General features: G+C 42.9%; 2 protein-coding genes across 3 annotated transcripts in view; one reads left to right on the forward strand and one right to left on the reverse strand.

The window, feature by feature from the left end:
* Positions 1–602: 602 nt before the first annotated feature.
* Positions 603–4,285, forward strand: LOC127462332 (trefoil factor 2-like). The gene is made up of 4 exons (XM_051770863.1): positions 603–695; positions 1,666–1,812; positions 3,323–3,472; positions 4,143–4,285. Exons 1-4 carry the CDS (start codon positions 614–616, stop codon positions 4,148–4,150), a joined length of 387 nt encoding a protein of 128 aa, XP_051626823.1. The 5' UTR covers positions 603–613; the 3' UTR covers positions 4,151–4,285.
* A 6,445-nt stretch (positions 4,286–10,730) lies between these two features.
* The window catches only part of ABCG1 (ATP binding cassette subfamily G member 1), a 54,051-nt gene continuing 38,564 nt past the window's right edge, over positions 10,731–26,217 (reverse strand). For both annotated transcript variants that reach the window (XM_051770808.1, XM_051770809.1), the window contains exons 7-15: positions 25,454–25,577; positions 24,267–24,381; positions 23,448–23,596; positions 23,166–23,267; positions 21,615–21,783; positions 20,739–20,839; positions 20,128–20,286; positions 18,801–18,919; positions 10,731–17,439 (exon numbers count right to left, since the gene is read on the reverse strand). In XM_051770808.1, the coding sequence (XP_051626768.1) occupies positions 17,211–17,439; positions 18,801–18,919; positions 20,128–20,286; positions 20,739–20,839; positions 21,615–21,783; positions 23,166–23,267; positions 23,448–23,596; positions 24,267–24,381; positions 25,454–25,577 (1,267 nt within the window). In that variant the 3' untranslated portion in view covers positions 10,731–17,210. The remainder of the gene's footprint in view (positions 17,440–18,800; positions 18,920–20,127; positions 20,287–20,738; positions 20,840–21,614; positions 21,784–23,165; positions 23,268–23,447; positions 23,597–24,266; positions 24,382–25,453; positions 25,578–26,217) is intronic.

Below are 26,217 nucleotides of genomic sequence, written 5' to 3' on the forward strand. Positions count from 1 at the left end.
TATTTCACAGTCACACCTTCCACCTTCTGTGTTTATGCGTTTCTTCAGGTGCATGGTTTGCCCTGTGGTCTCCTGAAGCTTGGAGGTGTCACACCTCCAGCCCTCCTGCCTTACCTGCTTCAGAGCAAGCATAACCAAAACCCTGAGGCCAGGGAAAAATTCAGGCAGGAAAGATACACTTGGATTGGAAATGTAGGCACACATCTTTCAGTAGTGCCAACCATTTAAAGCTACACAGAGGTCTGAAATACTCTGATGGCCATGAAATCACCCGGCACCCAGAGCACCCAGAGCTCAAAGCCAGAGCCTCTGGCACCCAGAGGCAACCAGCAGCATCCACTTAATAGATCATGGGATCACGTAATAGATATGTATCTATAGGTACGTAATAGATTCATGATCAATAGCTCAGGGGAGCCCAGAAATTTATCTCATGGATATCATGATATTCATGGCAACATTTCCTAACTAAACAAAAGAAAACCCAGCCTCTGGGTGAAGCATCAGATGGAACAATGTTATCAGACCTCACTGGGCAAACATGGGGAGTGTATAAAACCAGCTGCTCCCAGGGAAGGCAGCACCTCTCTGCTCTACCCACCTTCCAAGAGCAATGGATCTCAAGGTGGTCTGTGTTCTCTCTGCCACCCTCATCATAGCCCTCAGCACCTTGGCAGAGGGAAATGCACCACCAAGTAAGTACATTCACCTACTGTTGCCTTCCAGGTATGTATGGGGGGGCCTGGTCCTACCAGCTGCAGGCAGAGCCTGTCTTTATTAATGTATCAGACAGCAAACGGCTTCTTCTGGTGAGACTTATCACCAAAGCTGGACTCTACTTTTCAATTTTTTCAGGGAAATCTATGGCAAAATGTTAAAGACTGCGGGTGCACTCCTGTGTTGGTGGAATAACCAGGAACCTGCTGCAAAGGCAGGGGGACAGACATGCCCAGGAGCTCTCTAGAACAGGACCACGGCTGGAACAGGAGCCGGTTTTGCCTAAATAGTCTTCTGATAATTATTTTTTGCTGTTTTGCCATGTGAATACGATTTCAAAGGAGTCTATATGCCTCCTAATTAAGAAACAAGTCATTTAGACAGCTTCAGAAGTGAAAAGCAACTCAATGACACCTAGGGACAGCTCCAGAATGTCTTGGTTGTGGATGACTGTGCAGCAGACTTAGAATGTTAAAAGTGTAGTCATACCTATTTGCACAGAATAATACGTTTTTATAGTCACCTGACAAGAATGCAAAGATTTTGTATCTTTACACCTGTTTGAATATCCACTGGACCCTTAACTCTTTTTCTCTTCACAAGACCTGGGCAAATCAGCAACATTTAGGAGCATAATATTTGAAGTTCTTAGGTTTTCCCATTTGATGTGGTCAATTCAAAGTCCACAAACTGGGCTGGTTTGGCTGCAAGTGGGACCACAGACTCTCAAAGGGTGCAGTACAGCCCTTGCCAAAATCAGTGAGAGTTTAAAAGCAGCTTTTAAACCACACAGGCTCTGGTCTTGGCAGGGAACAGAAAATGTACAGTTGCACAGATGGACAGAGTTTAGGAAAAGAGCATCGTTCCCAGTGGTCATCTGATAACTGCACCTCCACAAAAAAGTGTGCAAACTGACACCCAGTAACTTGCTCCTTCTATCCTGAACAGCAAAATGCCAGTGTAAAATGCTCCCAAAGGAGAGGAAAAACTGTGGCTACCCAGGAATCTCAGCAGCAGAGTGCAAGAAAATGGGGTGCTGCTTCAACTCTTCGAACCCCAACGTTCCCTGGTGCTTCACTCCTAAACAGAAGAAAGGTAATTTCTCTGCCAGAAACACTGATTTACCTCGTGTTTGATTATCTAGAAATGTGTACGACCAGGGGGCAGTTCTGCTTTTCTTCTGAGGTGAGAAAAGTGGGAGCAAACCTCTGTTAGAAGACCACTGGTAGTAAAACGCAAAGTCAAGCCTTACTTACCCACCAAACTTCTGCCTCATCCTCTTCACACGATGTATTCCTTCTACCTTCAGGCTTCTGGTTCTCAAGCAACCCATGCTGATTATTTAAAACATTTCACTGTCATTTGTGAGCTTGTTCACTGGTAGAGCAAGGGATCCTCAGCACTTATTTCAGTGGTTTTGCTATGTGGCTGAGGAGGACTTCTTAGATACCTGTACAAAAGGCCACAGGCATCCTCTAACTGCTAGGTTTTTGCTCTTTTCTCCAGCCTGTTTTGCTAATTGCTACTTCCTTCTTCTCCTTCATGTTTCCCAGCATAGTTGCACTTGGTTGTCCCTTTTTCTCTGCCATTTTTGCTCCCAGTCTTCACTCGATGAAATCTCCAAAATATCCCAGGGAAATCCTTTTCTCCATTAGTTTCTTCCTTCTAAAGCTTCTGAAGTCCTGTTTCCATTTGTTGCCATTGTTTTCTCAGGAAGGGGAAAAGCTGCCCTCCCACTCTTTCAAGGTTCGGGTGTATATTTTACAGAACTGTGTTAGATAACTGCATTAATTGAGTGTAAGCTACATTTGCTGGGCTGACTCCTTCCTAGGAGAACTTCAGGGCAGTCTCAGCAGTTGCACAGGTGAAATGAGGGTGCAAAGGCAACGTTACCCAGCAGAAGAACTTGATATAAATCAAGATTGGTCAACAGGGATCAGAATTGCTGGAGGGGAAAAAATGTTTTTGCTTTTGAACACTGTTTGCATTTCCTGTAAATCTTGAAGGATGAACAGCAGCACCTTATGGTGCCATTTCATAGAATTGCTTTTCTGAGCAGAACTGCTTTGAGAGAGAAGAACAGAGTATTCCAGCTGGGTGGTATAACCTCTTTACTTGTGATTTTACTTCTAATTGGTTGGAAGAGCTGTGATTTCCCCCTAAATGACCCACCTCCTTTGTTTGAAGTGCTCAGTAACTCAACTGGCATGCAGAGGAAGCTGGGTTGTCCCATCCCTGCATTAGCCAGGCTGCTCTGAGGTTAGCACTGGGTCAGGTCATGGATATACCCTGGCCTGAAGCCAGTGGATGTGTTACCATTATGGGAGACACATGGCTTTTCACCCCATTGCTGGATATAGGAAAGATAAAGATGAGTTGCTGCATGACACTTCTAGGGGTAAATTTTGCCTCTTCTGGTCCCTGAGTCACAGCAGCAATTCATCACCCTTTGGTATTTAGCTTTGCCTAACAGACGTGGTGAGGATTTGGGTGAAACTGTTCATCATGGCTGTCACATCTTTTATTTGTGAACTACATCACCAGGTAAACGGAGCATGAAGTGACACGTTCTCCTTCCTTCCTTTGTTTTTTTCGCTTCACACAGTTAAGAAAGTGTGTCCCAGCGATCCTTACGCCAGGATAAACTGCGGCCACCCCGGCATTACAGCCAAGGAGTGCACAAAGAAGGGCTGCTGCTTCAGGGCACGTCCTGCTGGGGTCCCCTGGTGCTTCTACCACCGTGTCACGGAGGAAGGTAATGAATGATCTGCACGAGACATCGTCCCTTGTGTCCCTGTGGAGGCCCCACAGCTCCTGGCAGGGCCTGTGCTCTGCCCAGGCTTGGTGTGCTGTGCCAGCCAGAGATTCCCTGCTCAGGGTGTGAGCAGGACAAGGTGGCTAAACCCTAAAAAAGCTGCTTCTTGCACAGAGAGGGGGGTGGTGCCAATGCATCTGAGCCAGGGAGTTTTAGGCAATGTGGCTGCACAGGTAGTGCAGGCTCAGGTGTGAACTCAAGCTCTCAGCTGGTGCCGTGGTAGAGGTACAGCTGCCCAACTCACATCTGCTTCATCATCATGGGAGATAAAAGGCTGTGCTTTGGAAATGTGGAATGAAACTTACAGTAATTTCTGATCCTCTATTGACTTTTTTTTTTTTTTAATTAGAATTGAACCTTTCAGCATATCTAATGTAGATAACCAATAGCCTCAGCCACAGTGTGTTTTGTACTGGGTACAATTCACCATCATATGGTTTTACTGATCTGAGACACAGTTAGGGACAACATGTACAGATGGGGGTTGGGGGAAACTGCTAAAAAGTTGCCTTTTAGATGTCCTGCATCTAGGCAAAACAGTTCCTAGCATCTTCTGCAATTTACAGAGAAAACGTGTCACTTAATCTGCTTCTTCTCTTCAACTCTCCAGCTTGTTAAAGGAGAAACTTCCATCAAGAACTTTCCAAACTTTGGATCTACTTCAATGGAACAAGAGACGGAGGTCCCAGTTCAGACTTTGTATTTTGCAACAGCCGTGATTTCTAGACTGTTTTTACCTGGGATTGACTCCTTTTGGATGTAAAGTTACTGGTAGCTTTTAGTCTCTCAGTAGGCTAGTACCGCACAGGTTTTCACTGTAATAAAAGAACTAAGACACAATTTGTGGGGGTTTATGCTATCTTTATCTTGAAGCTGTGTATTTCTCTGTTTCCCAGGAAAAATTTGGCACCTCAGCAACCTGTTGATGGCAGAGCAGTCACTAACACTTCTGAAAGGAACATGGCACTCAGCTTTTTGTGTTAGTTGCACTTCACACTTGCAAGTGACTGCTTGAATTTGTTAGCTGATCCATGGCTTCACACAGGCCACTTGTCCTTCTGAACACTGAGAATATTCAACATTTCCCATTATACAGATATAGCTGTGGGTTTGGGGTTTTTTTCCCCTCTGAGACATAGGGAAGGGTGCCTTTGTTAGCTGATCTGACTGGTCTGACTCAGACACCTCCTGCTCTGTGCATCACTCTGGTGCTGCCAGACCCTCAGTGCTGCTGCCAGCGGGGCATGGAGCAGCTCAGGAAGGCAGGAACCCATCTGGTGATGTGAAAAAAACAGAGAGCCCAGCAAAGAGACTTTAAAGGCATTGTTGAACCTCTAAGAAATCTGTTGGGGAACAAGATGGGTAACACGAGACTGCTGTGGCAGCAAGGTGTGCTCAGGGCTTAGCAGGGAAGAACAGTTGTATAGGGTTGTGCTGCAAGCACAGAAAAAAGAGTGGAGACACATAGAACCATAGAATGGTTTGGTTTGGAGGGACCTTTAAAGGTCATCTAGTCCAAACCTCCTGCAATGGGCAGGGACACCTTCCACTAGACCAGGTTGTTCAGAGCCCCCCCATCCAACCTGCCGTTGAACTTTTCCAGAGGTGAGGCATCTACCACTTCCCTGGGCAACTTGTTGCAGTGTTTTACCACTCCCATTGTAAAAAGCTTTCCCCTTAACATGCCTCCTTAGAGATTTATCCCAGTACACTATTGTGATGAGTATGTTTATCCAAACAGGTAAAAATTAGTCATTCATAAAGCACTTTCAAAGGCTCAATAATATGATTTGAATTGGTTATAACGTGATTGGGTAGTAACATGGATATTATGATAGGATATTGGTTGTAATATGAGCAATAAACTGGCCAGTCTGCTGAAGGTCTTTGGAGGTGTTTGCCAGGGAAGGTTTGATGCTGTAGCCCAGCTGAATTCAGAAGGCCCAAGCACAGCGTCCTCGTGGTGATACTGCACTGCAAAATCTGGTACCACAACTAGGTGCCTTCACCAGGTAACAGGGCCTTCACAGGAGTCTTGTTGGGAGAAGATGAGAGGCAGAGCCAAGGCAGAGCAAGGGGAGATCCCAAAACGGGAATGCACATTGAAGAGGAGTGTGCAGGACCTGCAGAGATGTGGCTACAGAAGGAGGGACCTTCCTCTCCTCCTCCCCTTCAGGGTCACTCTGAGGGCTCCCCTCAGCTGAATCAGTGTCCCTGGGCCCCATTCACAGCCCTCAGAGAGAAAAAGACACCTTGTGGGAGTGCATTCCTCATTCCCTTCCTCAGGCTGGCCTATGATCCCAGGAAAGCTCGTTAGGCCTTGGCCTTGATTAATGGCACCTGGGCAGTTAAACTCCCCTTGAGCTTATCAGAAACACAGTCTGCTCCCAGAGCTTCTGTTGTCTAATGAGCTTCTGTTTTCCAGCAAATAGCCATGAAACTTTCTTTTCGTATGAATAATAACCTGAGAGGAGCAATAGTGTTGTTATTGGATTTTTTGAGGAAAATTCCAGTATCTACTGACCCAGACTTTGGCCAGGATTAAAATTCACTGGTGACTAAAGCCAACCACCTTGTGACCCTAAGAACAGCGGTCCTGAGTGAGGCCCTCAGAGCCCTCTGTCCAACAGTGACCCAAAGGGTTGTCTAGGGAGAGGTGATGGATAAGCACATAATGAAGTTTCTCTTCTACCAAAATGCAGGATTGTCACAAATATGAACCAGTTTTAACAAGCAAATATTAGAAGCCCAAATGAAGACTTAACCTTTCGTATCTGCAACTCTGTCTGCACGCCCACATCACTGCACAGTGAGGGCTGAATAGGTAAACAAAGTTCTGAATATTTTTCTGGAGAGGAAAAAAAGTAGGTCAGCAACGTGATTTCTGTCAGCAAAGGTGCTACTGTAACAGGAACTCATTTGTGTCAATTTGTGACACAAAGGCTTTGTGCTGATGAGGCCATTAGGCAGTGAATGACGTTTAAAATCACAAATGCCCAATAGTCCTGAACTGCAACCATGGCAGCTGACTGCAACCAATGCTTCAGCTTCTAATAAAGGCTGAATAGAAGGTGATTGACATTGCAGATTGATTGCCTGTGGTTCTTCAGCGAGTGAAGATATTCTACCGGTCTTTAAAGCAATTGTAGCCAAGGGAAAGGTCTCAGGAATCATTCATTTTGAAGCGGTGGAGGAAAGCTGTATTTGGCTGACATGGAGAAATAACAGGGGAAAAAACTAGGACAGACAAGGAGCTCAGAGCAGATGGGTGCTGGCAACAAAGAGCAAACCTGTAGCCATGTGAAAAAGGGATATAACTGCAAACACCTCCAAAACCGTGGTTTTTAATGTGCCCACTTAGTTCACATCCTGGTCCCAAATGTCTCTGGGAAGGGTGTGCATCCTGCTACAGCAAGTATCACACACTCCTCTGGCAGAGCTCGTGTTCAGAAGGAAGGTTTCAGACAAGGTGCTAAACTGAAGTGAAAAAGAATATGGAAATTGAAATCTTCCTCTGTTGAGAGCAGCTAAATCACATGGTGCTGCCACAGGTCTCTAGAAAGTTAATGGTTTTACTAAAACTTGAAAAGACGACCAAGAAAAGCAGAAGGTAAAACAAAAGAACCAAACCTGACTCCTGCATCAGGATGTCAGTCAGGACATCCCAGGTAGAATGATGACCCCAAGATGCAGATTCAGTTTCCAGGAGATTGCCCTCACTGCGAGACTGAGTCCAAAAGGGAAAAATCACTGCTCTGAGGTGCGGGCTGCAAAACCTTCCTTAAGAGCAAAGTTCAGATGAGAGTTTCAGAAGCTCTCAGGTGAGTTTCCCCAAGAAGAAATCTGCCAGAAACAAAAGTCCTCCTTGGGCAGAACAGTCTATTATTATTCTATAGACTTTTCCCCATCCGAGCCGCCTTCTAAAGCATGTGAAAGCTGCCAGTGTTGGTATACAAAACAGTGACTGCCTGAGTACCTTAGACAGCAGGGATGGTCCCTATCCCAGTACACCCCAACATGTACACAATGGGACTACAAATGTGTCCTCAGTGCTAGAAGACAACAGGTAGCCAGCCAGACTTTGCTGTAAAAGGTGTGCTGCAAAGCAGAATGCATTCAAGTGCTAGGACCAGCTCAGTAGCACTCACAGGGGATGCAAAAGAGGACAGTGGTTTATTCCAGTGTCTTATGTCTTAGGGTGCTCCTTCTCCTGCCAGTGAATGGTAAAATTTCCATTTTTTCATTTAAAAAAAAATTTATTTCATAAAATTTCCATTTACTGGAGGTGGGCAGGGTAAGAAAACAAAGTACTTTTCTGCTGGAGACCAGTGTATCTATTCATCCAGCTGTGATGACTCCCTGTGCTTTGTGAGCAGCCTTTGTGGCACCCAGAAATCCCCCCCTGGAGAAGACACTAGACAAAGACAGGCTCTTGCAGGGTCCTGGTCCCATCTGTCTCAGAATTGGGGCTCCCGGGCTTCCTTCCACACATGCTTCCATCTCCGAGCACAATAAAAGGTTGTTTTGGTAAACAGAAATTTCGAGGGATTTAATACTAAAATACCACAACTGAAATGAAACTTTGGAAGTTTTGAATCAAAGCGTTTCACTGCAGCTGAGCCTAACACCTTTTTTGTTGAGCTTGTTGCAGAAACTCTAGGAAATTCTTCAGGTTCAAAGCCCATGTAAATTTTTTAGGTATGACTCACTACTGGAGTGGACTGATGGTTGTTTAAAAGCAGTTTTCATCAGTTCAATGGTTTTGGTCGATGAGGTTCCAGAAAGCTTCTTGAGAGGTAAATTTGGTAAGTAAAATCCAGCTCCTTCCTGCTACAAATTAGGATTTCCCCTGCTTTTTCCCCTTTTTCAGACTTGGTGTTACACCCCATCAAAGGGACGCTTCACCAAGAACAGAATATTAGTTTTGACAAACAGAAGAAGCAAAATCAAAAACCTTGGTGTAATTTTTGTTTCTTCTGTAAGTACTTTGGGGTTCCTGCCTGATTCTTACACAGGAGAAAGACAAAAAGCATCTTTAAGACTCTTGATGAAGCCATGAAATCTTCTTCATAATTGACTCTACAGATGCCATGGGGATGAACAAGAAGGTTCTAGGAACAGGTGGAGCTTTATTCCACCTGCCCAGCAGAGCAGAATGGGCAGTGGAGTAAGAGAATAATTGTGCTGGAAAGAATTAGGGGGAAACAGTGCAACTCCATGGGGTGTTTTGCAATCAGAGGCTGACAGTGGATCAGCTTCATGCTTTGATAATACTTTCCACCTGTGGAAAAGATCAAGTATTGACTTCCTTCTCATCCTTCCCATGTGTGTGAGGGCACACGCACAAAACTGGAACATCAGGAATCCATCAATGCCATCACACAAAGTTAACAGTGCATAACAAAATCCACAGATCTCGAAAAAACCTTCAAGGCACAGAAAAAACATAAAAGAAACCAAATGAGGCTATGAAATTCCAAATACACTAAATAACAGAAATTGATGCAATTAATGTCAATTTGACTAATCCAGGCCTTGACAGCTTTTCTGCCCTAAATAGAGCTGGCAACACACACTTTCCCACCAAGCCCTTCATTAAGGCTCTCCCAAGGGAAGATGCCAGTGCTAACAACTGACAGCACAGCAGCTGCTCATTGCTCACCTGGGCACTGCTCAGATCCCTGTGCCCTCCCATGCTGAACAAGGCCACCCTTCTTACTGCAGCCCCTTCCCTGGCTTCCTATGCCTTTCAACCTGCATTCCAAAGCAGGTTTTACACGGATAGCTATTAGAAAGCGCAGCATAAAATTTCCTTTATTTCCAAACGCTCTTTATTTTATGAATCTACTTGGAGTACACAGTGGATGGTAATTGCATGTGAGGTATATTAATTTTTGCAGCGTTGCTAATGAGAAGTTTATGGTTGGCTTATTTCATAGCACTGACTGCAATATAAAATACTTAAAAGTAATTTATGTTGCCACTCAGGCTATGAAGGACTACTGTTCCTCCCTTTCCCTTCCTGATCTACAGATAATAGTTGGCACAGGGAGGCATTTCATTCTTGGGACCATAATTCTCTGACCCAGTCTTATTTGCAGGCCTATAAAATGTAACATAAAGTATGATCTCTGTTATAATTAGAAAAATGTCTTGAATATGCAATCCTGTTGCATCCTTAGGACAATTCATCCTTTAAGCATCACTGCTGATGTTCTTCATGACTGGACACTTAACTAACTTAAAAAAGCTAGGGCTGTTATCCTTGAACTGTGGTGACCAAGGCAGGTAATTTTGTTGCTGTGGTGGTCAGGAGGGATGGCACAAGTGATGTTGTCTAGGCTTGGCTTTAAGTCCAACATACAAACACTACAAAACAGCCTTACAGCTGCATGAAAAGCCACCCAGCCAAACTAAATATATGGCGAAACACAGGACACCAACACTGGAGCCTCCTGCAGACACTGCAGTTCTTCAGGCCTTACACAGGTCGAGTTTTCTGCCCAAGAATTTCCCTCCTGGTGCACCAGGAAGCAGCAGCCCAGCAGAAACAGCAAGCAGGTCATTTCTTGGCCAACGTGGATCTCCAGGAGAAACACGACAGGAAAAATACTGGCTTTTGAAACCAGTTGAAGACTTTCATGGTGACAGAAACGCACAGAAGACTGCAGAAGAACACAGCACGGGTGTGGTTGAACTGTATTTGGTAAAACAGGGAATGGAAAGGTGTGACTGGCACAATAAAACGTGGTTTCTCTTCAGCAGGGAGGAAGGGAGAGAGAAATTCATGCATTCCAGAAGGTAAACAGGGAATGATCCTTTGCTGCCTTTGCCTCCTGCTGCTCCTGTAATGCAAGAGCACGGGGAACATCTGTTGACACTTGCAGGTGGCACAGACAAGATGAACAGCAGATTAGTCTGTGGAAGAAAAATCCATCAAAGATGGCTGAAAATATAAAGCTTATCAATTGCACTGCTTCAGGAAGTCCTTAAATTGTGTAGGGTTTCTCAGAGAAGCACCCCCATTTGGGTTAGAAGGGGCATTTAAGATCATTAAGTTTCAACCCCCAATGTGACCACACTTAATGTTTTTAAGAATTTTAACTGTCAGAATCAAGGGGCAGGCAGTGAAAATGTTATCACTACCGACACACCTGGCACTTCCCTCTGGGAGAGAACAGGCACAAAGGCATCTCTCGGAAAATAATAACACTTTATTTGATTTTTTTTTGTTTGTTTGTTTGTTACATTATCATAAATGTTCTCTAGTCTCAGAAAACAAAGCCCTAGTTTGGAAAATAATGCACATACAAATCTCTTCTTACAGGTATTAAGTATACAGAAATATACAAAGATTTCTCTATTACTGTGATATATCATCAGAATGCCCCACATCCCACATTTTTTACTCAGGTCCACTGTACCGGTAAAGCGTAAACTACAAAGGTAACAAGCAACCTGAAAAAGACATGGTTTATATAATATAATTACATATATGTATATATATATATCTACAACAGTGCAAATATATCACAGCGTGCAGGCAGCGACAGTCTCTAGAGAAGCATAATAAAACTGATTCATAGTAATGCAAATGCATTACAGAAACAAGAGACAACAATGACATATTAGATATACAGAATATGCACACTTTAGCACGCCGATTTAAAATCATACCTTGCATTGACTCTTGCTTTGAAAACAAAAGAACCAAATGTTAAATAATTCAGTAACAGATTCAAGGGCAGTATCTCACAATAAGGTCAACTGACTCAGATAAGGTGTTTGACAAATCTTTACTGACACAGGTAAAGGCTTGGCTCCACTGCAGGATTTGTTGTCTTCTTTTTAGATATATCAGTGTAATCTTCTTAGATTTAATTTACTTTTACTGTAATTTAGGAGCATTTTTTACATATTTTTAAAAAATTGTTCAACAACTAATTCACATTTTTAAAGATTGGTACAATTATCACTGAGGTCAGGAAAGCTGGTTGCTGGAAGCAATAGAAAGGAGTTTGTGTAATGATTACCCTCAATGGGCTACTAAAATAAGCTACAATGGGGTCAGGAAAACAGACATCACAGATGCCACTGAAGTAGAAAACCGCATCAACATCAGAAGTAAAAACTTCCTTGTTGCCTTACAATCTGCTTAGAAAGACATTTTAAGGTTTTTTTTTTTTCTCCTTCTTGAAAGAGTAAAGCACACCCAGAGATCCAGCACATTGGGTATTTGGTAGCTCAAAGAAGTCTAAGAGTCATCCCTCCACCTCTAACTATCCCACATGGTTCCCAAGCAGCTCATTTTCCCACCCTCACGTGGACAGCAACCACAAATACCCAGCAGTAAGGACACGAGCAGTTGGTAGGCATGGGCTGAGCTGCATGAAAGCCCCCAGAAAGGAAATGGGTTGACAAAAACTTGTTTGGATTTTGAAGGCATAAACAACGCAGAGAAGAACGCAGGCTGAGCCATGGGCATGTCTTGTGCCAAAGGAGACACATTTTGACTGGTCACCCTCTGTTTTACTGTGCTGGCAACAGGTCTCAGCAGAAATCTAAACCTCTTACAGGAAAGTCCTACAGTTGACAGCTGCATAAGATCATCGTTCATCTTAAGACTCCAAAGTAACAAGAACACTGAAGGTACATTTTGTGCTATTACTCCTTCAGAAACGCTACTTGAAGAATGTACAGAAACAAAGTATTAAACAGAATTAAAATGAAACTTGCTGTGCTTGCATGCCCAATGTGCAACTTTTGGACTTGTAGTATGAAGAATGATACGTGGGGCTATAAAAATCACTCAGTGGGATACACTACAACAACCTCTTGTATTATGAAAATGGGTATTTAAGAGGAGAATAGCAGGAGATGATTCCTGAAAATTTTACTGCCTCTGTCCACTAATAGCAGAGCTGATGACTAACTTCAGTGACACTCAGCACTTAATTTATGTACTCACTAGTGCTGTGTGGTAGTGTCACAGGCACCACGATGATCAGCCTGTCACAAACTGTTACAGAGGACATGACACGGTGTCATTTGCTGCCCACTTCTAGTTCCCAACAGCTTTTCACGTGATCATGCTTTATAAATGCATCTCCACACAGAACTAAAGGAAAGAAATTCCTGAGCAATCCCTGTCGGGTTGTTCTGGTAAGAAAATGGCATCCAGTAGAGGATGGAGATTCTCATTAGTGCTGTATCTACAGAAACATTTTCACTGACTTTTACAGCAGGAGCCAGATTGAGTTCTATTTGGGGTTTGGCCCCTTTTAACTTCTCCCTGTGTAGCCTCACAAATAATTGCCTGACCCTTCTTCCAAAGGTGATACACTCTTACTTTGTTCCCTAAGTTCCAGCCAAAGCTCTCTGCTCAACCAGGCTGGTCTTCTTCCCCGCCAGCTTGTCTTCTGGATTTCCTTCTTAAGAACCTCCAGCCTCCCTGGACATCTCTACCCTTCAGGATGGCCTCCCAAGGGACTCTGCCAGCCAGGTTCCCAAACAGGCCAAAGGCTGCCCTCAGAAGTCCAAGGCAGCAGTTCTGCTGATCCCCCTCCTTATTTCCCCAAGAACCAAAAACTCTGTCATTTCATGATGTGCCCAAGACAACCTCCAGCCATCACATCACCCACCAGTCCTTCTCTGCTCAGATCACCAGACTTCTTACAGAGTATTTCACCTGCCTCTTCACCCTGCTTGGGTGGTCTGCAACAGACTCCCAGCAGGGTATCTGCTTTGTTGCCCTTAGATCCTCAGAATCAAGAACATCCATCTAGTGTGTAAACAGGACAGGTAAGATCTCCTCTGTGAGGATCACTGGGGTGGCACAGGTCAGTATATGCCACACTTCTTTCCAGAAAAAAATGTTTCGTAAAACACTCATTACTGTTGACAACACAGGCTTTGACACAAAAGCATCACCTGATACATCCAGTACTTGGACTCAAGTGTTCATTATCTCCCACTTACATAACCAGCTCTTCTATTACATGTCTACATATTCCTCTCTTTTAACAAAAATCAATAACTTGGGCTCCAAATTCTAAGAACTGAAGAGCATTTCAGCACCAGTCTTCTGTTACTCCCTTTGACCTATAAAGATGAAATTTTCTCAATTTCTTATGGGTAGAATCTGCTTTCCAAATCTTTTATTTAATTGTAAATAATAATGTTTCAAATAATTTTTAAAATCTTCCAAGGTGTTTCATATTATACGCAAGTTTTCCATAAAGAAAAAACAACAAAAAGAATATGAAGCACCTAAAGTCTTAACTGATGCACATAGTAACCAAAGCAATATGTCAAAACAAGTAAAAATATAATAAGGAGGCCAACAGGACACTAGAGTCTTCCTGCAATCCAAACAGAAATCATACATTCAGTCTTCAAGTGACCTTTAGAAACCTTTAGCCTCTTATGCAACTTTTAGTCAGACTGTGACTGATTCAAATGGTGAAAATGGCATTGATTTCAAACTGTTTATGACTCTATACATGGCTATACAAATTGAGGATTTGAAGACTTCAGAACCTTGCTGGCCTTATTATTCTTCCACGTGAAGCCTCCAGAGCTTCACAATGTGCTGCTTAACACAACAGCACATGAATGCTCAGCCTTGAATGAACAGGAATGCATTTTATACCAGCCTGCTAGAATTTATTTCTTTCCACATGAAGAGAAAAAAGCCAGCCTGAGACTATGTTAAAAATCTTTGCAGTATATGAAAACATAATTGGGATGGATTTTAAATACTTCTGCCCCGCAGTAGCGACAAAAGAGAGATCATTAGTTAATTTGCAGGCTAAGGAGGGAAAGAACAATTACCTCATCTATGAGTACCACTGAGTTCCCAGAGAATTATTTCTTTACTGGGATACTACAGTCTGAAAGTGTTCCTTAGAATAGTAACTTCTAGCTAAGCGCTGTCAGTAGATGGCTGGGAAAAAGCGCATCTAACAAAAAAAGGAGAGACAAAAAAATATTCCAGAGCCTGCATTTTCTTATTAGGAACACCCGCCAGGACCAGACTTTTGGCTACCATAACACATACAAAGTTACAGTACAGGAGGACATGTTGCAGACTGAAGAGGTAAGATAAGAAGGTCTACAGACAGAGGAACAGGCACAGATAACAAGACAGCATCCAGGGAACTTGTACTGCTAAACTGGTCTGGATGGGAGAAAACAGCATCGTGTATCACTGGTGTTGGGATGGTCAGCAAAGTGACCTCCTTTGGAACTCTGCAAGGGATTTTCAGTGTGGTATTTGGTAAATGGTGCTGGTAAACACAACACATGAGCCCTGAAGGTGTTCAATGCCCTGGATGTCACAACTCTCTCACACTCAGCCAGCCTGCAGCTGGACCAACAGTGTGCAACCAAAGAGTCATTTGGCAAATGTATTCTTTGTCTGCCTGCAAACAGCGTTTGAACTGCCTGTAAAATATTCACAAATACTTTGAGGGTCTTGAAATAATCAAGGCACGTCGTGCCGAGGGATTTCAGACTTGTGAATTATTTACAAACTGTTCACAGTTATGAGTATTATTTAGAATAGCTAAAATTCTTAATTTCTCAAATCTGACAGCCATACAGTTCCATACCTGCTTGTGATTATGCCTGGAAAAGCTGCAGAGCTGTACGAAAGATTTTGGAGAAAAAACAGCCACAAAAAATATGCAAAGAGGCTGTGAAAGGATTTTGGTTTTCTTCTACACTGAAGATTGACCTTGCTTTCGAAGGCCAATCTTACTTTCAGGGAAGGTTCAGCTAACCTTCCCGAAATATGTGACTCGATTTAAAGTCTTCCAGAACACAGGTTTAATTCAAACGTCCTGAGTTTAACAGATATACCTGGTCTGTATTGGTAAATTAAACAGAGCCTGGGCACAGGCCAGGAAAACTGGGAAACAATGGCAGAGCTGCAGCCCAGCACAGCCAGAGCTTTTCCAGACAATGGCTCTGTTTAGAAGTCAGTACAGGGACCATTCCTATCAGCCCCAGTCATTTGAGGACTAACAGAGCTGGCCCTGGCACTATTTATTTCACTAGTATAGACGTAGCCATGGAGTCTCTGAAAACAGAGGGGGCCAGCAGATGCACGAGGTCTCTCTTATCTACTCTACCGCCACGAGCTGTTGAGCTCCTGCATGTTTTGCTGACATTGAGCTGCTTCCAACCTACAAAACTTCAGCATCCTGACAGGAATAATACATTTACAGAGAGTGTGGGTCTCACTCAGAGGTTTGGGACACCAAGATAAGTTCACAGGAATGGCAGAAGGTGGTGGAATTTGCACTGAAGTTCACCAAGGTGTCCAACACGAGTATGGGCCCCACGGTTCCACTTAAGATTTGAAAATCCAAACCCATCAAAATTGGTGACAAAATTCACATCAGCTTGGAACCAGAATTCCCCCTACCAAATTTACACAGCTGAGATACACAAAACAACAGTTTCATTGATGTTTAGATGAAGTAGCTATTGATTCCCATGTTGTGCACGTGGACTTTAGGATGAGAACAGAACTACCTGGCATAATTAGATCTGCAGGATTACAAGGTCATCTGTATGTTTCAGGAGGGTTCCACACAGTGCAGACAAAATGACTCCTGCTGTATGAGGCAGTCACAAGTGTTTTAACACAGTACCCCAGGCTTTGATCTCTGGACAACTCTTGCACTCCATCAGGCTTTAACAATCACTTTAGGGACAAATTCTGCTTTCACAATTTAAGAAAAAAATGAGCCTTGGAGTGCTTTGATTTTTATATTCACAGGAGGTAGATCAAACAGGTAATGAGCAGAGTTAGTATTCTGAATATCACAAATACCAAGGATTTAAAAGACACTGCAAAATAATGTTTTTTTTCAACCGTTCAGTGACAGCTTGAACATGTCTAACTGCGTGTGCTATTCAGGGATGCTTCCAAATAGGACCAGAGGTTTAGTGCAGACTCAGAATCTGCCTTTTCCTCCTATTATTACAGTTTTCAGATATGAGACCAGCTCGACAAGTAAAGCACCAGAATTCTAAATTCAGACAGAAACAAAAATAATTACTTGAATCACTTTAGGTTTGCTTTAAAAAAGTATCCATATTAAAAAGATGTCTTTACCTTATTAATACATTTACAGACTTTTGGCCAGAAGGGGTAATTCTGTGGAAAAGAATTGCAAAATAATATATAGAAAATTCCGCAAAGATGAAACTCTAGATTTAAAAAGATGAGAGAATCCTATTTTCATTGCATTCCTCATTTTGCATCTCATTACCTTGTCAACTAGAGAGGACATTATACTATTCTGGCTACCAGGACTTATATCCCAGCAACCTTATCCCGAAATTGGTTTTCATAAGGAAAGCTCCTGCAGGCAGGTTTTTTATTACAGTTACACTGCCTCGGTTTTGATACTCTGTGGTGTAAAATTCCCTTCTAGTTCTTCTTCCTAGTTAAAGCTAGAAAGTGTAATGAAAACATGACCCAACCCAACTGGACTGATTGGCTTAACACTGTATGTCCACTATCCCATTGTGGCTCTCCATGGGCTCGGTCAGAACAGCATCTGGCTGGGCACTGGGGACCAGCCTGCCACAGTGAGACAATGTCAAGTGCCCTCTATTGCATGTCTAAAGATCTCCCTACTGCATTGGTTCAGCTGATTCTCCTTTACCTCTCCGCTCGGATTTTGTATCTGAGAACGAAATAGGCAATCAGGCGCAGAGAGAAGAAGAAAATTCCGAGAACAATGAAGTCCAGGTAAAGTTTGGCATTTTCTACATCCAGTTCTCTCAGGATGGCCTCTGATTTTTGAAAATGGCAAGTGTCGTCTTTGTCACAATGCAGATCTTCCCGATCCAGTCCATAGATGGAGAGAATAACTCCTTCAAACCCGTACCTGGAAAGAAGAAGGATGATGGATTACAAGGAAAAGTCCTGGTGATCTGTTCAGAAACACTCCAGCAACACAATCCCTGTGAGGGCTCAGCTGAAACACTGGGGGGTTCGATACCATTCTGACACGTGTCTCGGGGCAAAGTTCTATCCCTGTCACAGTCAAGCACATGACACGTCACTGGCACTTTATGTAAGATGGAACAAGGACATAAGTTGTGCCTTTAAATGCTTCAAATCTGTGTATGGTGCAATTTCTCCAAAGAAAAGCGTTAAAACAGGAAGCAGCCCAATTTCAGCTCATAGCCAGAAGTTTCCTTTTTAAATGTGACATCACTAACTTACTTTCCTTTTTAAATAAGCAACAAGGATGCAATTATGGTTCGAAGTCAGAAATATTAAAACCAGCATCAATCTGGAACGTGTCTTCTGTTTCCCTCCATGCACTGATGGTTCCACTAACAATGTTCTCACGTCTCCCCTGGCACTGGGTGCACCCAGCATTTGATTTTTCCAAGCAGATAAGCCCATGATGGATCCCATGCACATGATAGCCCCCTCCAGCTTCAGGAGCCCCCACATGGGCCTGAGGCCTCACCTTGAATTCTAGGTGTTAATTGGGGGGTGCAGTCTCCTTACCTTTGATAGGTGTCTGTGTAAGACCTCACTTGCCAAATGAGAGGGTATTTTTGCTTGGGTTTTCCCAGTAGTGGTGTAGTTTGGGCAGAGTGAGGAAGAGGGAGGTGGGAAAATTCACCCCTCCTAATTACAGCTGTAAACATTTCAGTGTCTAGTCTAAACTACCCATGCCAAGCTCCAGAGGTTTCCTGATGGGAATTGTCCCATCTTAGGATAGCTGCGTCAGACAGTGAGAGTGACAGACACAGATGGGATACAAGGTGCCTATGGATCTTAAAACACAAGTTTAAATTACAGGTGACACAAATCCCATGTCTCTTGTGGCAGTGCTACTGGAAAACTCAAAAACATAGTCTATCTAGGATACAAAAGTCATTCATACAACATTTTCTTCCAACATGAGGGGCTGGCATCAATTTCTCAGTTGGGGGAACTGTCCCCATTATTTCAGAAATCCACTGTTGCAAAATCCAGGAAGAATCCCACTGACTTCAAAGGGACTGACATGGACTTGTGGCCAATAACCTGCTCCTTTTTATTTTACAACACATACAACATAAAATGCAGTGACATGATGTGGTTTACATCATATGTATGTTTATACTCTTGAAAGAACATGCTGTGAACAGTCTCTCTGGCACCCAAAATAACCAACCAACCAACCAAGCAAAGGCAGGCAAAGGAAAGCATTTCCAGATGGGAGGTTGAAGGCCTCCCTAGCAGTACCTGACATAGGAAATGTAGGACATCCACTGGAGGTATGTTGGGATGGTATCAAAGCTGACAAAAAACCCAGAGAAGAGAAGAACTGGGATGGCAGTAACTGGGCCCACAAATGTTGCCACCTGTGAAGAAAACAAATGGCAGTTTCTCATCATAAAGGGAGCGGAAAAAATTAACTTGGTTTTTTCATTACTCTTGTGAGTAATGCTACTACCCAAAATTATCACAGTTCTGAACACAAGAAAATTAGTGATTTCTTTTTTCTTATCAAATTTCTTGTGAGGAAGAGGTGTTGTTAGTGGAGGAAAAGGGGTCCCTCTCCTCTTCCTAAACCCTTTTACTCATTGACAGCACTGTTGTGCTGGGATCTGTCCTTCAAAGGACACGAACCCACCAAGAAGTTTACAGAGCCAGAGGAGCACTGGGATTCCTTTGCTTCTCTGGGTATAAGACCCCTCTTCTAAATATTATCTTTTTTCCCCTCACTCTCCTCTAAGGACACAGATTTCCTTCCTCACTAAATCCCACAAAAACAGTAGCTTCAACTGGTCCTAAAACACTGTGAAGAGGATAAGGAACATCTCCAGCTGGGTGGCTTTGGTGGGGATGACAGAGCTGGACCCAGCTCCAGCCTGTCCTCTCTATATTCCCTTGAGGGCAAAGACCCATGTAGGTATCTCTGGGAAGAGCAGAAGCACAGGGATCACACAACAGGGCTATGCTGGTCTCCACAGGGTGGGCACAGAGAGGGAATCAAGTCTTCTACTGCAGAAATCTCGATATCCTCAATGCATATTGAAGTCAGTATCATCTGTTATCACCCAGAACAGCTCTGCTGTGGAATGGTCACCTCAGCACATCTCCTGACGAGAAGCAGAATGGAGTTACACAGCCAGCTTCCAGTCATGCCAACAGCTGCTTCTCTCCCTCCCTCTGCAGAAGTTTGGTTTCTGGGCAAGCCTTTTCCTACCTTGCCTCCTGCAACCCTTTTTGATGTGTATGAAGAACCTTCTCCTGAGATATTGATCCTACCTCCACTTTGTAGGGGCACAGAAGTGCACCAGTCCTGCAGTTTCCAGGACCTGGGATGAATAGGAAATGACAATCCCCTCAAGCAGGGACAGGCACAGCCCTGTTCAGGTGGGGAAGGAACTTCAGAGCCTCACATGTTTAAGTTGATGCTAATGGGAAACATCAAGAGCTCCATCAGATCAAGACAACTTTTTGCCTGTCACCTCTCAACAAATATCTTGGGGACACAGCAGCAGCCACAGCAAGTAGTGTAAGGAGACAGCAGGGTTCCTGTGAGACCACAAAACACCATCAGTACCTGGAGGGATGTAGAGGCTGCACCTATGAGAAGGCCCAGGGACTGAGCCACCAGGGATGTCATGGTTCCCAAGGCTGCGAAGAGGACAAATCTGAGAGCATCAGATGGCTGTGAAGTCATCCAGTACACAATGCTGCAGTAAGCCACAGGGAACATGATCTGCAGGGAGATACACTCGGAGTTAGTCCACTAAAGCCAAACATTTGCTTACTCTGAGTAAGACAAAAACATGGGGAGTTCTAATCAACCCACAGGTCTCAGTCTTTCCATTACACGACATGGCTGAAGAGAGTCTGCCACAGACTGTGATATCTATCTTACTTGGGCATTAGAAAACAGATCCCACTCACAGCCCTTCTCAATCCCCCTTCTGCAAAAAAAGCAGAGATGGTCATCTATTTATGAAAAGAGTATTGGGTCAGGTCTCAGCTTTTGTGAAGTCCTGCACTCTTAAGGTGCTTCTGATTTGGCCCTGAAGCTTCAGCAGACATGTATAGACAGTTAGTTTGTCCACTATTCAGATGGATAAAATACCAGTACTAATCTTCCTGGCAAGTGGGCTTGTCATGAACTTAAATGGTTCCTACTATATTGAAGAGTAGAGCATATACCTGAAAAGGAACATCAGCCATGGTTTTGGCGAGGTAATAGGCTTTCAGGCTGTACCAGTAGTTCAGATGCTCTCTGAGAAACACTCCCATCTCAAGGGGAACTGCAGAGGACACAAATTATTAAGTTGGATTGCCAGTGTGCAGTATTGCTGCACATAACAGCACGGTTTATCCATATCTAATCCTGCACTGCTGCAGTCCCATGGTGGGACTGGAACTCTCAGGTCTCTGACAGAGCAGCAACAGTTCCAGTGATTTGTAATGAAATGTAAGGGGTCAGCCCTGAGAGCTGCTCACTGTTTGGACTACAGACCAGTCTACTCAGTTATCTGAACCTCCCTTAAAGAGGATTTTTCAATTAAAAGCGGTGTCAAAAACTTAAAGAACTTGGTTATTCCTTTTTGGTCCAACAGGGAATCCAAAGTAATAGCACTCCCAAAGGAAGTCCTCTGCTCCCAAGCAGCCCATACTGCAAGAGTTTGCTTCTGACACCACATGAATACGCTGATTTTATGGAGAAGTCATGACTCAGAAGTCCTAAAGAAATTATTACATCCTCCCCAAGACCAGTCACAAGCTCATCTCACTGGTTGAGATGCACTTGGCACAAGGGGAAATTCCAGCCCAGGACTGTGACAGTGAACTAACTGTCTGTGTTGAGAAACACTAACAAAAGCAGGGAGAGAGAAGTGCCACTGGCAAAGCTTTTCTCAGCTTGCAGCAGTGCCTCTGTGGGTGCAAGATTTATCCCAGCACCTGTCTTAGAAGTAGAAGCACAAGTCAAATGTTCTCTTACACAAAACAGATTCATCCAAACACCCTCCCACCTTTCTGCAACTCCTTCCCCGTCGATGTAACAGAATTACTGGTACTCACAGGTGAGGACAGTTGGCATGAGCGCAGCAAACATGAGAAACAACATGGAAAAAAAGAGGAAGCCGGAGTTGCTGAGGACTTTTTTAGCTTCGTTGCCAATGCCCAGGTAGAGCAACCCGATGAGCAGCCCGATGCCAATGTGTGAGGTGATACGCAGGTGTGTCAGGACCTACGAGCAAGGAAAGAGGGGTATTTCTGATCAGAGAGTCTGGGCTCAAAAACAATGGCAACGTGGCTGAAATCAGATATACAGGCTGCAGAAAAGGAGTACTTATGTCCAGAAGAACTTGCACAGAAATTGTAGAATGGTTTGGGTTGGAAGGGACCTTGAAAATCACCTGGTTCCAACCCCCCTGCCATGAAAAATGTTCATTTCCTACTGGTAAACTGGGCTTCAGCCAAGAAAAATTATGAGTTTCCCAGTTTCCATCCGACACATGAACATTTCTTCCAGTAAATACAGGCAGAAGCTGCAAATGCTGCAACCTGAAATCTTACTCTGACAATGTCACTGGCTCTCATTGATCAGGAGAAGGAGACTTTCTCTTTGACTAAAATATAAATTTCCCAGGGCAGAAGAGAAGCAGAAAGGTATTTCAGGCTTGTATAGACAAAACTAACTTCACCAGGCATACATTAGCTTTCTGTGCCTTCTCTGCAGTACTGTATTCCTACAAGAGGCTTGGAAGAACAAAAGAAATAACAAAATCTGTAGCTGCAAGCCTTTAGACCTGAGTAGGAAAAAAAAAATCTTAAAAACAACAATGTTCTTCAATCTATGCATCAGAAAATAAGTTACAGTTTCCTGTGATCTTAATTCATTAACTTAATGAATTCTTGTTGACAAATGCAAAGTAAATTGCAAATGTAAGTGTAAAACAGTGAGAGAGAACAAGTTATGGCAAAGAAACGTGCTGGCAAAACAACTAGGCACCCAAAACATTTACTGAACAGATACAAACACTGCAGGGTTTGGGATTTTGATGGACGTTGTTTATTTTAAGAAAAAAGGTGGAAGATATGCTTCTTTTTTTCCCTTGGGAATGAAGAATTTCATTATGACACTTAGTTCATCTTGATATTAAATGTATGAAAACAGAAATGTTCCCTTTTCAGGGAAGCAAAATTTTTATCTCCCAGTTGTCTGTTTCCAAGAATAGACTTCAAGTATTAACTCTTTACATCACACTGAAGTTATTATTTCTGTCATCCTGAATTTTCTGGAAAACCTAATTCTGTGACACACTAGTACAACCACTCATTCACTTTTCAGTAGGATTAATAGCTGTATAAGGAACCTGCCAGCACAAAGGGGATTTAAGCTTCAGGTTTTTAGGCCAGGTGCTTCTGAGTGCTGTGAAGAAAGCTGTTGTTCACAATGAAAATGGTACAGTTAACAGCAAGAGTGAAAGATCAGTCTCTTTCCTTTGAAATTCTGTGATAATCTTCATGGATGGGCTGTTGGACATGACCTTTGAGGACTATTACAGTATCTCACACCCAACTGAATAGACCTTTTGGCTACAAACATTATTATAAAGGCAGTCTTACCGAATCCCTCATGATGGTGAGAAAAGTTCTTTTGAAGAGGATGCAGAACTGGGTTAGGCAGCTGGCAGAGAAGCTGTGGCAGCCTTCTGTGGAGGAGGAATCCTGCAGGAACACATCACAGGATAAACTTCTTTCTTTGCAGTACTTTGCTTAGTTCTCATTCACAAAACCCCACTCGCACCCTCTGAACGTGCCCAGAAACCTCCGCTGGCCAAGGTTTTAAACTCCCTTCCTTCCCCTCCAGCCTCCAGCCACGTCCAGTAGTTGTGATGCACAAAATACCTCCTCAGAAGGCCGGTGCCAGAGGAAGGGGTTCAGCTCGTTCTCACCACCCACATCCCTCTTGTAGTCGGTGTCACAAATCCTCTCCCGCACGGCCCTGACCAGCCGGCTGTTCTGGTCCCCGTATTCGCCAGATGCCACTTCCATGACTACAAGAAACAGAGTTTAAGTTGCTGGTTTGCACTACTGACAAGCTACAGGCTTTGTTATTGATTCTGCAGCACTGACAGAAACAGAAGTTTGGCCTAGAGCAGGCCCTAAAGCGCCACATGCAAATTCCCACGTATACACACAACATTCAAATCATCTTTCTATAAATCTTCAGAGAGGTCTCTTCATCCTGGAAGTTAAATGAGCCATTTTAGAAGATAGTCCTGGTAATAAAAAAAATTACAGAAGTCTATTTTCATGGTCCTTACTGCTTCTTCAGAATTAAGAAACAACACTGAATAAAACTCTCAGCGTTATTAACTCTACAATACCACAGTGGAATTGTTCAAGATTAAGAACAACAGAATACTGGAGCCACTTTGAAAAGCCACTGATTACTATGAAACACTAAAGAATATGCTTTATCTTTCATCTCCTGAACCTGGACTTCCACCAGAGAGAAATATTCACTAAATTGCACCACTAGATGGCATTCAAATTACTTAGGAAAAAAATCTGAATAATTTTATTTTGAATTTTGGTACATATATGTACACGTGCACATAAGAATATACATGCAAAAGTGTACCACACACCATGGTCCCCATTACCCTGAAGGTACCAAGCTAACACAAACTAATTTAAATGAACTATTCAAATTGTCCTTACCAAAATCTGCTGGATTGTGGTAGGTTGGGCAATTCAACCCCAAATCTCTCAAGTAAGGGACTAGGTTTGTTACCTTCCCACGGTAAATGCATTGACCTTGACTTAAAACATAGAGCTGGAAAACAAGGCAAAGAAAAAGAAAAGGAAGAAAGAAAAACGTGAAATAGTATCAAAATATTTGAACCTGCTACCTGTGTGACACCAATCCATGAACCTAATGATGTCTTCTTGTCCGTGGGGGAAGAACACCTTGGGAAGATTTGTCACCACTTGAAACTAATTTCTGTATGAAATTATAACTAGTGGAAAATTAAATGCTTAAGGTTTGAGTTCTGCAAACATTCCCTCCAGGACTTAAAGCACATTAATATAGAAACACACTAATTCCAGCCTCAGACATATGCTGAAAATAGGCAAGAAACTGTAGAGTCAAGCCATTTAATTTCTATTTAATTATGGATATTTTGGGCTGGGAGATGAGGCTGGTGAATGCAGTAATGGAAAGAGAGGTGGGACAGTACAGCAATGGGAAACAGCTTGATTAGTCTTACTTTTAGCCATACTATTGGCTTTAAATAAACCTCCCTGGCAATCTGCAAGAGCTTCTTCACCTGTGGTGTAGTAGGTTTTCTCTCACCTCTCAGGGGTCTAATCTAAATCTCCTAACAAGACTAAAGTAAATTTATATCTAGTCTAAACACACATGGTCCACATCCCATTGTTAGGTTGGAGAAAAGTTCTCCAACTGACTTCATTTCAATTATTATCATTTCATGTGAATAAGCTCTTCTGAATCTATACCCATGTATCAAGGATGAGAATATCTACCAGCAACATTGCAGACACTGACATTAAACCTTTCCTGCTTTTATATTATTCCAATTTACTTTACTGACAGCCCTCTGCACAGGAGCAGTGGTGAGTGAAGGCATGATAATCACAAGCACAATAATCACGATTTCACAAACATACCAAAAAGATTCTCTAAAAATATTACATGCAAATAATGGAAACAGGCAGACAGAAAGGAAAAAAACATACCCAAAAAGTATGTTTTGCTCTTATTTAATTTCTTAATTTGATTTGTTGCCACAGACCAAAATTATTCACGTTTTCACTTAAAGAGTGTAGCCTTGAAAGTATAATTTACCTAAACCATGCATAGGGAGGAAGTTTGAGAATAATACCTGATCAAACAGCTCGAACAGTTTTGCACTGGGCTGGTGAATGGTGCAGATGATGGACCTGCCACCCTGGGCTAAAGCCTTCATCAGAGAGACAACCTGAAAACATGATGCACTGTCCAAGCCACTGAATAAAAAGAAAGAAGTTTGTTATCCACAGGTCCATAGGCAACACTCAAAACCAGCACATGGATTTGCTGCTTGGCCTCTCATTATTATCCTTTTACAAATTTTCTCTGTAGCAGTTTAATTTTATCATATGCCAACCTTATGCTTGTATTTCTCCATCGGTCTTTTAATTAAGTTGGAAGCATGCCTGAGAATGAAAAACAGAGTATTCTCAAAGCTGCCTTAAGGGACTTCTTACATTTTAAGACTGCAGATTTAAATTCTCCCAACTTTAATGAATAGATACATATTTATAGCTTTCCCAGCCTCCTCAAAGACTGATCACATTCATTACTAAGAATCACATCTTAAAATGTTTATATTCAAGCTACCTTTGCTTGAAAAAGAAAATTCGTGCCACAATCTGAAAACATTTTCCTCTCTCCCTTCCTGCTTCAGCTTGTGTCTCCTTTAAATATTATTTATAGTCCCATGGTCTGGCAGTTACAGCAGTGACCCAAGGCACTAAGTACCCAAATCAAATTATTTCTTGTGGCCTTATTCAGTGCTTACAGGCAACACAAAATGAGCCTTTTCCAAGGACTTAGAGGTGAACAGCTTTTCTGTAGGGCTGTTCTGCTATATAAACCAATATTTGC

This window comes from Manacus candei, unplaced genomic scaffold (assembly GCF_025592945.1).
Source record: "Manacus candei isolate 608988 ecotype Guabito, Panama unplaced genomic scaffold, ASM2559294v1 h1tg000126l, whole genome shotgun sequence".
Lineage (NCBI taxonomy): Eukaryota > Metazoa > Chordata > Aves > Passeriformes > Pipridae > Manacus > Manacus candei.